Raw genomic sequence first — 15,555 nt, 5'->3', positions numbered from 1 at the left:
TTTGAGATTGCATATTAATTATTTTAAACACCAATGTCCATGGAAGAGTTGACATACTGAGACATTTTTTTTTTCCAGATGTTCTCACTGTAATATAATTTAGCTCTTTTCCCTCCAACTAATAGATGAGATAAACTTCTCTAACAGGATTTTGAATTCAAGTAAGGGAAGAGAATTTTGGAGAAGAATGAACAGAGAGAGTTAAAAGTGTTCCAGCTCCAGACACCTTAAGAAACACGAACAGACCAGAGAATAATGGGCACTGAGACCAATTTTGAATGTATTGTATTTTTCTGCTGTTGCTAAAGGTATGTCTCAGTTTCTTAGGTTGTATAATTCTCAGCTCAGGTGCTAAGGAAAATTCAGAAGTCAATGTTTTCTTTGATTTCTTACACCATTTCACCCATCTTTTACATTTCACCTGGTATTAGCCTATGCTCATTATGCCAGCAAAAATGGCTGCTCCTGCTTCAAAAGCCCATAAATGGAATTTCCTTTAATTACACCTAACTTTTTAATAGCAGTTCCCTGCCTTGGGATAATTCTTCTAGGCTATTTTATGCAGTTTAAGCTATGTATTCAGTTTCCTAGCAATAAGGGCCTTGAAGATTTTGTAAGCCTCACAACTCCCATCTAGTCTGAATAGATTTACAGATGCTCTTTAAAAATGACTTCTGTTCCTTTGACTACACGGGCAAGCATTCCACAATCCTAAAGGGATTTTGGGTCCATGCTTGCACATCTGTATCAGAATGAACAGCCTCTACCATGCATGTAAAGACTCCATCCCTCCTTTTGTTCAAACATTTATTTAGTACTTAATGGTGTCAGGTAAAAATACTTTTAACAAAGAATGGAGCTAGACTTCTTGCCTGGAGGCATAGATGCACTTCAGTGGTCTATGTAGAGGATCAATTTGTATTTCCCCAGATTGTCCTTTTCTTCCAGCTCAGGGATTTCTAAGGAGAGGACGTCCTACAGAGAGCTGTGGTAGGAAGACTGAACAGGGAAAGTAAGGGAAGAAAATATCTAAAATGAATTTGGTCTAAAGAACTCTTCATCCATACTCAATAACCATTTCAGATCCCTGAGGAATTCCAGATTACATTTTAGACGAGGCAAAGTTCAATTTACACTTTTAATTCAGAGGATAAATAAGTACAAAAACAACATTTACCCAAAGTTCCTAAAGACAAACAAACCAGAGTTGCATAACTTCATACTAATTTTCCAATATGAAGCTCAATCTATACTTAACATCAAAGAGGGCAGCAATTTGTTTGACTAATAAAAGTAAATGTCTCTGCACTGCGCTTAATACGAAGCACCTCAGTAGGAACGAACCCTGCAGCTCCACTATGACCGACCTCTAAAGCGATCCCTGAGAAGGCCACGTCTGGCGAGAGTTGAGGGACCGCGGCCCGCACCGAAGGGAGAGGGCGTGGCCGTCGGGTGGGCGGGGCCCTGGAGATCACGAGTGCTCGAGCTCGGGACGGGTCTGCGCCGGTCGCTTGACCCGGGACTTATTTCGCGCTTGCCTGCTTAGCGCGCAACTATGGCGCGGAAGTCGAATTTGTTTGTGTTTCTCGTGCCGCTCCTGCTCGGCCCGACCCCAGTGCGCGGCTTCAACACTCTGCCCCTGGTCCTCAACACTTGGCCTTTTAAGAGTGCAACCAAAGCAGGTGCGAAGCGGCGGCCGGGGGTGGGTGTCTGCACTGCAAGAGGTCTCGGTGGGGTGGGGAGGACCGACTGGCTGGCCCCATTGCAGCTGCAGGGCAGGCAAGCGCCCGATTGGCCAGGCCTTCCGCAGCCTCGGCTTCCAGTCCTTCCTGCTTCGCCCTCTTCGTTGCTCTTTTGCAATTGACCTTTACTCCATCGTCCTCCAAGGCTGTGTTTTTAAGTCCTTGTCATTTAGGATCACTCCTTGTATTGCCCCCCACTCTCACCCCGCACTAATATATATTACACTGTCCTGCTGACCTCCAACGTTTCGGGTCTTTCAGCTTTTACTCTTCCAGTGGCACTTACGCTGGTTTTTGCCTGATACCTAGTTTTGCCGGGCGTCTACCTCTCCACCTTCCCTTTCTCACCCCCACCTCCATGTATCTTCAGTACCCTGGATTCTTAGATTCTTAATTTCTAGACAACCTTTTTTGCCCAAAAGATAGCATATTGTTTTCCCACACAACTTTTTTCTTTTTTTTTTTTTTGGTAACACTCTGATATATCCGAGGAGCTTCTCAACAAACATTGTGCCTGAGCCCCACCTCCTGGGATTTTGATTTAACTGCTGGAACTAGGTCATCTGCTTTTTTAAAAAAACAAAACCTCCCTGTGTAATTTTCCTTGGCAGTCAGAGAGGATTGAGAACCACAAAGCTATGGTATCCCCTCTTCCAGGAAGCCTTCCCTAATGCCCTTAAACTTAATGAATCGGAATCAGATTCCCATCTTTTGCTCCGTGATATTATCCTGTATATACCAATCTTCTGGCATTTTCGTATCGTATTATGTTTGTTTCTTTCGTTTCAAGACAGACTACTGCAGGAGTAATTTCATACCCTTGGTACCCCATCTCATAGATTAACTTTCTGGTGGCAGAATTGAATCCAGAATTTGAAGGAGGTAAACTGCTATGTTATAGGCAGGGCATAGGCATCATAGAAAATAAGGAATCAGGTTGTGAGAAAGAGATTCATAGCAACAGAGAGACCCAAAGAAGCCCAGCAATCTGGGCAGGGGACAATTCTGTGTAAGTTACCTTATAGGAAACTTCTCAGAATGTACTTTCAAGCCTGTAGGTCCATTAGTGACATTAATTAAAGTGCTTATTGACAGTACCTGCTGTTCAAGGAATTCTGTTTTTATGGGTAAAGTGTTCAAGGAAGACCTCCCCTACCCCAATGTACAGGGATCCACAGAACAGCACAGTGCGAAAAGTATGGCCACCATAGTTGAAGTAACTACTTTTAAAACCAAGTTCTGCTGTGTACCAGCTGAGTGACCTTAAAAATTTTTATTAAGTCGATGGTTCAATTTCCTCTTTTTTAAAATGAGGAATTGCACATTACTATCTTAAAAACTGCTATGAAGACTAAATGAACTAATTCATATGAAGTCCGTCTTGTAACTGTTTCTTAGAATTTTATCAAGACTGTCCTGGAATAGGTGTTACCTCAAAAAAAAGGTAATATTATGCATATTTTTGCAGAAGAAATTTGTGAGGTGATGATTTAATAGATTGTCAGTTTAACTGCCTTTGGGTAGTTTCAATTGTACCTTTAAAAATAAAGGAGAGGATACTGCTTTTCTTAGAAAAAATAGCTATTAAAAAGAGAAAGAAAAAAAAAACACCTCACATTGTAGCAGTAGCCAAATTCTTTGAATTCTTTATAATAACCAGTGATGTAATTTTTGTCGCTGACTGATTTGTATACTTGATAAACTAATTTGCTGACATTTCAGTTTAAGTGAGTGTAAAAACGGGGAAAATTAAAATAGGAAGTCTCAAATTGCATTTGGCATCAGGAAAATATATATATATATAAAGGAGCATTATTTGGTTTAATTAACAGCATGGCTGGTGTTAGAATCTGGTGGTTCTGCCCTCGATGCCATTGAGAATGGCTGTGCTATGTGTGAGAAAGAGCAGTGTGATGGCTCCGTAGGCTTTGGAGGAAGTCCTGATGAACTTGGGGAAACCACGCTGGATGCCATGATCATGGATGGGTAAGAATGCCTTTCAGAGAGATTGCTTCTCTGTGCCTGTGCTTCATGTTAAGCTACATTTAGAATTGTAATTTCTCCTAAGCTCAAGATGGGAAAAGGTGTGAGTTTTGTCACAGGTCAGAACCACTAGCTTATTGTATTTGGCATTTTCAAACACAAGGAGTTTCCCTCTTGATTATTTAAAAGTGAATAACTTATCCTAATAATATCAATAACACATGAAAATAGATCTCCTATAACAGGGAGAAAATTTGCCTCTGACCTTATAAACCATCATTCACCTGACATCCACAAATATTATGGTTTGTGTGACCAGAAAACTTAAAGCCTCTTTCAGAAGCCATGTTTAAGAATTTTAGTTCTGTTGGAATATATGGTAAACTGATTTTCTGTTTTTTCCTTAATTCTGATCTTGTGGAAATCTATGAACTTCATGAATGTGCTTTTTGCTTTTCTGTGTTAGATGATGGAATTTATCCTACAAAACATTATTGCTTAGAGAACAGCAAGATTTTTAAATTTATGAACCTATGAAAATATCTTAATACATATTACGTTTTTTTCTTACAGCACTACCATGAATGTAGGAGCAGTAGGACGAATTAAAAATGCTATTGGTGTGGCACGGAAAGTACTAGAACATACAACACACACACTTTTGGCAGGAGAGTCAGGTATTTCTTAACTATACTGAAATTCTTTCTAGTCTTGTCTGTAGTCATCCCTGTGAAAAATAGTACTCAGAATCCAAGGAGAAAAGACTTCAGTTTAAATTCCAGCTCTTAATGTCTATTTAACTGGATAGGTAACTTCTAACCCTTACTTTCTTTGTCTTTAAAATAGGATTTAAAAAATAATAATAATTTATTATCTATAGATGAGTAAATGCTGGACTGAAATAGTGTTCACCATCAGTTTTTTCCCATATTATTACATTTTTATGGGTGCATCATTAACCTAGAGAGCATTATTAACATAAGAAGATAGGACTAGAAGGATTATGCTATGACAACATCACTTACTTGAAGACTTTCCACACTGTATACTAGAAATTATACAATGGACTATAATAAAAAAATATTTTTAATGATATGTTTATCTAGTGACTCCAATAGGTTTCCTAAGATGGAGAGAGATGGTGAAGGTGAGGTAGCAAAGGATTCTGCATAACACACAACCCAGGGAACTCAAGCAGATCAGCTTTAAGTAGGACATATGAAAGTTGAAGATGTAGAAATTGATTTCCTTGAAATTCTTCATGTGTGAAAACTCTTTGAGAAAACTTTGTGTACCCCTCTGGATATCTTTGTGTACCGCATGTAAGAGGCAGCTGACCTAGGATGCCTCCAGCACATACATTTTGCTTGAAAGATGATACTTTGTTAATTTATAATTTCCTTCCTAATCGCCAGCCACCAAGTTTGCTGAAAGTATGGGGTTTACCAATGAGGATTTATCTACCAATGCTTCTCAAGCTCTTCATTCGGATTGGCTTGCTCACAATTGCCAGCCAAATAATTGGAGAGTATGTATATGTATTCAATCTCAAAAATAAATTACTTGAAAATATTAAAATTATTTCCTTTCAGTTCTCTCTTGCCTGCCTATTTCTGAGGATGCTTCTTAGCATCCTGGCTACATGTTACAGCTGGAGATTTAAGTTGTCTCTCTGGGCATTGACATGAGAGCTCCTTTAGCAGGCTCTGGTTCACATCCATGGTGAAGAACTACTGGTCTTTGGCAGTTGTTTGCATACTAGGAAGATTCTGGGAATTGGAGCTGCCCCCATCAGAGATTTTCTGCTTATATTTCCTTGGATAAAGGCTGAAAAAGTCAAAGTTTTGGAAACATAAGTCTGAAATATTTTCCAGTTTTTATCTGTGTGAAGTATATATAAGTATATATATGAAGTATATATCCAGCATCTTCCCATCACTTCAGTTAAAGATTTATACCATTAGGTATCTTGTTTGTTACTAATGGGATAATTTGTCTTTAATGGAATTTTTAGCACAAATCAGTTTGCCTTTTCCATACAGTTTCCTTCTTTGATTGTTTTATGGCCTCATCTTTTTTATTTTTCCCTAATTGCTGATTACCATGATGTCTCTGGGATTAACCATGGAAAAAGATGGTTGATAAAAGAGAATAGGGAAGGTACCTAGTATACTAATGTATAATGTGTACAGGTTGAACATCTCGAACCCAGAAATCTGAAATTCAGAACTCTCTGCCATGGTTCCACAAGTGAAAGACTCTACACACCTCATGTACTGCAGTTAAAATGCAGGTGCACTAAAAATATTGTATAGCATCACCTTCAGACCACTTGTATACAAAACAAACCCGTATATGAAATATAAATGAATTGCTTTAGACTTGAGTCCCATACCCATGGTATACTTGTAAAGATTCCAAAATCCAAGACAATCAAAAATCCAAAATATCTCTGGTTCCAAGAATGTCAGATAAAGGGATCATCAACCTATAGTAGTTTCTTGTTTTGTTTTATTGTTTTATTTATTTGTTTATTTTTATGCCACTAGGGATTGAACCCATCAGGTATTCTATCACTGAGCTATATAACTAGCCCTTTGTATTTTTAAATTTTGAGACAGCCTCACTGAAGCTGGGTTCAAAATTGAGATCTTGCTAGGTCAGCATCCCACACCACTGGGATTACAGGAGTCTACCACCTCACCCAGTCCTTATTTTAAACCAATCCATGTATAACACCTAAATTCATAAATGTGGATTATATTTTTGTGCCTTTAAGATTCAAAAGGATAGCTGGGTTTGCAACTCAGTGGTAGAGCGTTTGCCTAGTATGTGTAAGGTATTAGGTTCAATTTTCAGCATTGCATATAAATAAATAAAATAAATGTCCATCAACAAGTAAAAAATATATTTTAAAAATGTTTTTAAAGGAATCCTAGAGTACCACACTTAGAGCATATTTCATAAGCCTAGCTTTGGAAAGAAAAAAGTGGATTGCAAACAGTGGTTTTAAGTCTCAGAATTCTTATTTATCCAGGAAAAAAATTCTGAAGAGTACCATTGTGTTGTACCTTATTCCATTGGATTAATATCTAATTAAAAAAAAAACCTCTTGTATTGTGCTTAGAATTTTAGCAAATAGAGACAAAATTCAGGGACCTGTTCTATGTGAGATATATATATAAAACACATATTATGTAATTCTGAGACTAGCATGGGAATTTTGTAAACTTAGATATTCATCAATTTTCACATAAGACTCAACTACTCTTTATGTTTACATTACCATATATTTCTTACTAGTGTTAAGTGATTGTACATAACTACTTGTCAATTTCTAAGATACTCTTTCTTAAAAATAAAACTTAAATCTTATTTATAGAATGTAATACCAGATGCTTCAAAATACTGTGGACCCTACAAACCACCTGGTATCTTAAATAAGGATGATCCTACCTATAAAAAAGCAGAAGATGATTATGGTCATGATACTATTGGTAATTTGTCTTTTATACAGTTTTCATGATTAAAAGTTAATTACCTTCTTCATCCCTGTTCATGTACTAGAAGTTGATTTTGGCAAGTAAGTGCCTCTCTCTCATTTTTTCTCCTTGGTATGTATATAAATAAGAGAGATTTTATGTATACATGAATGTATTTGTTAAATTGCTTATACAAGATCCCCCCAAATCAAATATGACTATTCATGTGTTGATTTTTAATTCTTTGATAGTTAGTTCTTTATGTTGTTTGGTGGTACTAGGGACTGAACCCAGGGATGATATACCACTGAGCTACACCGCTCACATATCCAGGCCTTTTTATTTTTTTTATTTTAAAAAAGCATCTCACTAACTTCTCTAGGCTGGCCTCCAACTTGCAATCCTCCTCAGCCTCTCAAATTACTGGGATTATAGGCATATGCCACTGTGCCTGGCTATCATTTGCTATATTAAAGTGGCCTTAAATAATTTTTCCAAGTTTTTAGGACAGACTTTTTTCTACTAGTCCATTTTAGTGATTTTATTTGGAATTACCCCTGAAAAAAAAAAAAAGCAAAGTAATTCACCAATTTGAAGAGGAAGGATATGGGATGTCTATCAAATGACAATATGAAGCCAAGTCATCACAGTGCATAAATTATACTACTGATATAATTTTCACTATCCACAAATTTTCACATTACTTCTACGTGAAATTAATGAGAGTATATTTATATTATTTTCCTAGTTCAGGCTGTGAAAACACAGTACAAAGGCTGGTGACTTACAAACAACTGAAATTAATTCTCACAGTTGTGGAGGCTGGAAGTTCAAGGTCTAGGCATGAGTAGATCCTGTGTCTGGTGAGGGCCCATTTCCAAGCTCATGGGTGATGTCTTCTTCATGTCCTAATGCAATCGAAGGAGCTTAGCTAGCTCTCTGGGCCTCTTTAATAAAAGTAAGAGTCTTATTTGTTAGGGCTATGCCTTTATGACCTAATCACATCCCGGAAGCCTCCCTCCTAAATTCATCACTTTGTGGACATAAATTTTGGGGAGCCAACATTCAGACCAAGAAGTTATCAACTGCTCAATAATGTGGTTATATTTGAAGTAAACTTTAGTTACTGACAATTTTTTGTTTACTTCCAGGTATGGTTGTAATCCATAAGACTGGACGTACTGCTGCTGGTACATCTACAAATGGTATAAAATTCAAAATACCTGGGTTAGTGTTTTCATAAGAACAGAACTCTCAAATATAAATAAATGTAAAGCAGTATGTGCTGGGTGCCCTGGAGGATAGTACAACCAAGTAGAGTGCCAGCCTCATGGCTGATGTAGATAAATGTGAAAGAAAACACATTAGATCTGCTAAGTGCCAAAGGAGGAGTCAGAGCCAGTGCTTTAGAGTTTAGGGTGGCTTAAAGTAAGTAGTTAGTAATGCCAATAAGGTGTTGCTAGCTAGGAACTGATCCTTGAGTCACAGAAAGGAAAGGGGATCTTCACAGCAAAGGCACTGGCAGGTAAAAGTAGTGCTCACTTCAGATTCAGGGCTTCTGCTGGCTGAAGAGATTGTTAGTGCATGGTGGAGAGGCAGGTGGTGGAAGGTAAGACTGGAAAGGAAGACTGGAAACATATTTCAAGGAGTCTTATGTTAGTTTGAGGATTTCTAAATTTTATTTTGAAGTGGTAGAAAAGGATTAAAGATTTATTTACAAGGAAAAGCTTTGTCAAGAGTTTGACATATTGCATAATAAGCAAGAATAGATGTTAGGTAAAGAAAATCAATTTTGAGCCTCTTAAAATAACCCAGAAATCAGATGATAAAGAATGGTAATTATAGGAAAGTAGCTGTAAATCTTTGAATGTCAGCTTGGCATGTAACTAGCTGATTACAGTTTTTTTTTTTCATTTTTTAAATTGGCAAGTAAAAAGCATTTATGACATATGTATAATGTTTTCATATATGTATACACACATACACAGACATAGTGATTTAACTTATATATTACCTCACAAAATTGTTTTTTGTGGTGATTACAACTTAAAATCTGCTCTCAGCAATTTTCAGATAGACAGTAATAAAGGTGTTATTGTAATAACCATGATATACAATTGACCTCGTAAAGTTATTCCTCCTGTCTAATGGAAGTCTTGTGTCCTTTGACCAATATGTCTCCAGTTCCCTCACTCCCTGGTATCAAGCAATCACCATTTTCATCAGTTCTATAAATTCAACTTTTTTATACTCCATGTCTGATAATAAATTCTTAATTAATGTAGGTTTGTGAAAACTAAGTTGAAAAACTAACAAAAGTCTTTTCTCTATGTTGTGAAGAATTTACTTAAAACAATAATCAGTAGTTATGTGGAAATATCCTCTATTTTGGAAACAACTCATAATATAATTTATTTTACACTTGATTTCCTGTCCTAAATTCTTATGCTGTGTGCTTATAAAGTCGCATAGGAGACTCACCAATACCTGGAGCTGGGGCATATGCTGATGATACTGCAGGGGCAGCTGCAGCCACTGGGAATGGTGATATATTGATGCATTTTCTGCCAAGGTATGACTTCTTACGTTTGTAAATTTTAGAGATCTTTATAGGGGATATGTTCTCTGTCAAGATATAAAATGAGCTTTTGTTTTGCATAATCTGATTGTGCACAAGAGCTTTTGAGAAATTTATATACAAACTTTTTGCCTATCATTTAATGATCATTCAAATTAAGTAATCATAGTTCCATGAAATAGAATAGTACCCTACTTCACAGATGAGAATATTTATAATTTATTCAAATGTAAGTCCACTAAGTCAAGGAGCTATGATAATTGATGAATCAAGTACGAAACATAGTCCCTATGTGCAGTCAATTACTAGAACTTCATGTTGCCTACGTGTACAGTATTTTCTCCTTTAATTGTAGCACCTTTTCTCTTTTAAATGTAACCTCTATTCTCTGTGATTTCTGGTTGTTATTACTAAACCAGAAACTCAGCCAAAGTCAAAAAATACTAAGCCAGAAAAAAAAAACTAATTTCTCAGTCTGAAACTAATGGTGGATGACTTGAATAGATGATATTATATCAAGATTTGCTTGCTTCAATGTTGATGCTTTAGTGAGAGTTAGCCACTCCCACTCATTATATGTATTCTATCAAATATGACAGTTTTGTTGGTTTTAAATTTCTAATTAAAGTTACCTGATTTGAAGTTTGCATTTGTTCTATGATACTGAAGTTCCCTCTGTTTAAATCAGCTACCAAGCTGTAGAATATATGAGTAGAGGAGAAGATCCAACCATAGCTTGCCAAAAAGTGATTTCAAGAATTCAGAAGTATTTTCCAAAATTTTTGGGGGCTGTTATATGTGCCAATGTAACTGGAAGTTATGGTAAGTTGAATTTGAATTTTGATTTATGCAAACCCTTTTAAATACTATATTGTACAATATACTAGTCAGTAGAACAGGGAACTATGTAGAGTAGGCTCTGAGTAAATGTTAATTGATGGTCTTTCAAGGCCCACAAAGTGTTAAAATATACCTAAAACCCTTTTTTGTTGACTACTGGTAGTTATATATTATCTGTTCTTTGGCTCTTAGTTCTTATCCCTACATGTTGAGATGTACTAATTTAGTTAGATGCTTTTACTAATTAGAAAGAGGTAGGGATAAATTATTTCCCATTCTTCTTTTCTAATTGTTACTTAATTTCAGCCATTTAGACCTTTTGGGAGTTCCAAAAGAACAAAATGTATTACTAATTTGTAAACCAAAGAAGTTTGCAGAATTATTTTTGCACTGTGTTTGAGGCATGTCTTTTGCTTCATTTACTTTCCGTATGAGCCTATCACAGTTTCAAAGCATTTTAAGATCAACCACTGCTGATTCTCATTAGTGAATTTTCAGATGGGGAAGATATACAGCTTATTGATCAATACGACTTATTAGGTTAGACTGCTTATTATTTTCTTTGATCTTTTACTTCCCACACGTCTGTATTTGAAAAACTTTTTTGTGGAATTCCTTATTCTTTTTTAAGTATTAAAACACAAAAGTCAGTAAGAGTTATGGGGAGGGAAGGTTTTATGTATGAAATAAGTCAGTTTCATTGATTCTCTCTTAAGAAATAAACTGTAGAAGGCTCGGAGTTGGATTTAATAGGATGGAAAATGCTAATTATATAATTGTAGATGAATTTAAAATGACTAGTACCTTACATTTGAAGTAATGAGAGTAGAAGGGACATCTCCCCCAAGGGTTTTTAAGCAGAAGATGAACCCAAGACAAAAAGCACCTTGTCAAATAACTCTTCTTTCTGTGAGATTAACAGAGTAGAAAAGAATAAGAAGCAGTGATGTTGGGGGGGGGGTGTTAATGGATGAATCATAGGAATGTTCTAGAGGCTAGGGAAATAAAATTTTTGGATGATGTTCCTGAATAATTTCTTGTAAGAAAGGGACATTAAAACATTAAAAAAGAAACAACAGCATGTGTATGGAACAGACAATCCGCAAATTTTCTGAAGTTCAAGAGGATTGCTCCCCCACCACCTGTTTTGGGTTTTTTTTTTCTTTCTTTCTTTCTCTCATAACTACTCAGTGCCAAGGAAGGTACTTCTTTGTAGCTTTGTTGTACATATATAAACAATTGCCAGTGTCCAGGCAAATAGCAATATCTGTGTTGGTTATAAATATATGCATCCTGTATTTAACCACACATCTTTCTCTTTTTTGACCCAAGGTGCTGCTTGCAATAAACTTCCAACATTTACTCAGTTTAGTTTCATGGTTTATAATTCTCTAAAAAATGAACCAACTGAGGAAAAAGTTGACTGCATCTAATCCATCTTCTCTGTCACTATCTGTATTTAAAGAAGAAAAAAACAAAAGCAAAAGGTTATAATCATCATGTAGTGGTTGTCTGCATTGTAAGATTTTTGTATAAACACAAAAATAAATTTATGCTGAAATGGCACTTTCTACATCTGAAATTTTTGTATTTTCTATTTTTATTTAAGCTTTGTACACTCCCTGAAAATTAATATCCATATGTGTATGTGTTGTATAGACTTAAATGTAAATGGTATTTGAATTTCTAATTGATGTTGCAAGAAATTACTACTTCGGGAATATATTTTCACAGTAATATACTAAATCCAAGTCAGCTATATTTGAGTACTTAAAATCATTAAAGTATACAAGCCTTTTAGGTCTTCCTCAAAGGAAGAGTTACACTAAGACTTGGCAGATTAGTCCTGGTTAAATTTCAGTTTGTTATGTTCAGTATGACATACCTCTGACCACTGATTATTAGTTTTACCTAGTGTTCCTAATAGCTTGAAGCAGGAAGAATGCTATTAATATAGATGCTTTTTATTTTGCACATATTAGAAAATATGGGCAATCTTCTGGTAAGCAATTATATTGATTTTGTTTGGATTACTCTCTAATGGATCTCTGGATGTAGGAAAGTTTTGAGCCACAAAAATCTCTGTCTTTAAGCTTCTGACAGTCAGTATTGGTCATGTCTTTTACAAATCATTGGGGGCATTTGATTTGTACTGTAATTTTACTAATGTCTTTTGCAGAGGTGGGATTACAATTAGAAATGTCAATAATGTGTTTTCTGGCTTGGTATTATTTTCCTAACTTCTGAACTACATCTGAAAAGTACGTGGAAGTTGTGTGTCTGCTTTCTTAGCATCATCTTGTTTTTTTATCCTCCCTCTGTACCAGGGATTGAATCCAGGGCACTTAACCATGAGCCACATCACCAACCCACTCCCCCTTTTTTTTTTCTTTTATTTTGGGCTGGTGGGGGGGTACAGGGGATTGAACTCCAGGGCACTTAACCACTAAGCCACACTCCCAGCCCTCTATTTTGTATTTTATTTAGAGAGAGCATCTCACTGAGTTGCTTAGCACCTTGCTTTTGCCGAGGTTGGATTTGAACTTGCCATCCTCCTGCATCAGCCTCCCAAGCAGCTGTAACTATAGGTGTACACCATTGAACCCAGCTTTTAGCATCATCTTTTTCCTTCAGAATCATTCTCTTTAAAATCAGGAGTCTAACTCATTCCCCCATCATTCTTACCCCCCCTACCCTTTGCCCCCTCCTTTTCCGCTCCCTCCCCTTTGCCCTATCTAAAGTTCTTCCATTCCTTTCCCATGCCCCACCCCCACTGCCATTATGGGTCTGCATGCTCATATCAAAGGAAATATTCAGCCTTTGGTTTGGGGGATTGACTTGCTTCACTTAGCATTATATTCTCCATCTTCATCCATTTACCTGCCATGATTTTTTTTCTCTTAATGCTGAGTAATGTTCCATTGTGTACATATACCAAAGTTTTCCTATCCCTTCATCTACTGAAGGAGATGGTGGAATGAGTTAGACATCATTACCCCAAGAACATGTATAAGACACAAATGGTGTGAAAATACTTTGTGTACAACCAGTGTCTTGAAAAATTGTGCTCTATATGTGTAATTTGAAATGAATTGCATTCTGCCATCATGTATAACAAATCAGAATAAATAAATTTTTAAAAAGCCAAAGAGAAAAAGTTAAAAACAGCCTCATCTTATGGCATTTTTATAAAAGGACCCGAACACGTATTGCCTCCCTTTCTATTTTAAATAATTTACTCTGAAAAATGATTTTAGGTATCAGGAGTATAAATGTAATAAAAAAATAACTTCTACTTTTGACTACTTTTAGGCTTTATATACATGATTTCTAATAACTTGTTTAATTGGGTTTTTATTAAACTGTTAATTGTGTAATTTTAAAAACATCTTTGATAAAAAGATATTAAAAAGTTAAAACCCCTAAAAAAATCAGGAGTCACTAACTAATAAAATTATATTTACAGAATTATCCTGAAACTTGAGTATTCTGCACCCATTTTGGTTTTGACTTTGTCATAGTTTAGGGTAGAAAGCTGTAATGTTAGTGAGGCACAGTGGCTTACTAGGGTGAGGCAGGAGGATCAAGAGTTCAAAGTCAGCCTCAGCAAGTTGGGCCCTAAGCAACTCAGCAAGACCTTATCTCTAAATAAAATACAAAAATGGTCTGGGGATGTGGCTCCATGGTTAAGTGCCTCTGGGTTCAATCTACATACCAAAAAAAAGCAAGCTGTAATTTTGAGAGTGGCACAGATCACTTGTTCTCAGGCTTTGCTATGTATCATGGCTGGCTGGGGAGCCTTTTTAAAAACATCCTCTGCTCTATCCCACTAAATCAGATTCTCCACAAATGAGGACTCAAAAGTCTAGATTTAGCAACTGCTTATGGTAGTCTGAAAGCTAATAAAGAGACAGTTGTGCAGCTTCACACTCACAAAGCAGAAGAGGAAACCTCAACTTTTGAGGGTTCCCAGGAAGGATGCCAACTTGCTTAAATCTGATGCAAGGCCTTGGAAAAGGGACAAGAAGCCAGACTTAAACTTGCAGTATATTTATTTTAAGATGATACTCCTGTTTTGCATATTTCCATTAATAAGTTAGGCAGTCTTTTACCACCAGAAAAAGGAGAGTGTAGCTTAAAGTATTCATGGCCTGTCACTCCTCAGCAAATTGGGAGTTCAGCTGACAAAAATCAATGTACATATGTTTCTAAAGGGTGTTTTCTCTTTAACTCTCACTCTTCCTGATGAAAATAACGACTTCACATATCTAAAGGAGAAAGAGAAATGGAATTAGCTTTGGAAATGCATTTTTAAAGCGCTGTTTGAATAAAGATCGTATTTAAATACTGCATATGTGTTATCCTTTCTTTTGGAAAGATAAAATTATTTTATCCCTGGTGAAGATGCATACAAAGGAAACTCACATCTTTGATGATGTTTTGATACCGATGTTCCATGGGTTTATAGGAAAGACATGCAGGAAACAGGGAGATGGCACAGTCAGCAAAGGATTTGTGAGCCAGTCATAGATGGAACTCAACTGTCTGCCTAAGACTTGGGAAAAGCAAGAGAAATAACTTGGGAAGGGAATCCTAGAAAATTTAATCATGGTCTTAACTTACTGGCAGACAATAATTGGTTTGCTCCACATATCCTGGCCATGGCATTGTTATAGATTCAGGGCTATTATATAGCAGAGGGTCAAGGTAAGAAGTTCAGTTCAGAGATTTTGTCACATTGTGCTGCTTTTTTTTTCCTTTGACCTTATCAAAAATGTTCATTTTCCCATTACTGCATATGTGTTATCCTAGGGGAAGTGACCTTGTCCTAAGCACACAGGGATTAAGCAACTTTCCTAATTGATTATGAAAACATTAATATTGTGACTTAGATTCTTCTTTTTAACTATTTCATTCTATTTCTTTAAGA

At 36.3% G+C, this 15,555-nt stretch overlaps 1 protein-coding gene across 1 annotated transcript; it reads left to right on the top strand.

Annotated features, from left to right (window-relative positions):
• The first annotated feature begins 1,555 nt into the window (after positions 1 to 1,555).
• On the top strand, positions 1,556 to 12,184 carry LOC144252105 (N(4)-(beta-N-acetylglucosaminyl)-L-asparaginase-like). Its single transcript, XM_077794660.1, has 9 exons — positions 1,556 to 1,682; positions 3,575 to 3,728; positions 4,299 to 4,402; positions 5,141 to 5,253; positions 7,108 to 7,222; positions 8,359 to 8,434; positions 9,672 to 9,779; positions 10,474 to 10,607; positions 11,958 to 12,184. Exons 1-9 carry the CDS (start codon positions 1,556 to 1,558, stop codon positions 12,056 to 12,058), a joined length of 1,032 nt encoding a protein of 343 aa, XP_077650786.1. The 3' UTR covers positions 12,059 to 12,184.
• Positions 12,185 to 15,555: the final 3,371 nt, after the last annotated feature.

This window comes from Urocitellus parryii, unplaced genomic scaffold, assembly GCF_045843805.1.
Source record: "Urocitellus parryii isolate mUroPar1 unplaced genomic scaffold, mUroPar1.hap1 Scaffold_37, whole genome shotgun sequence".
In the NCBI taxonomy this organism is placed as follows: domain Eukaryota; kingdom Metazoa; phylum Chordata; class Mammalia; order Rodentia; family Sciuridae; genus Urocitellus; species Urocitellus parryii.
The sequence above is the reverse complement of the archived record's forward strand: the minus strand, read 5'-3'. Positions and strand labels throughout refer to the sequence as shown.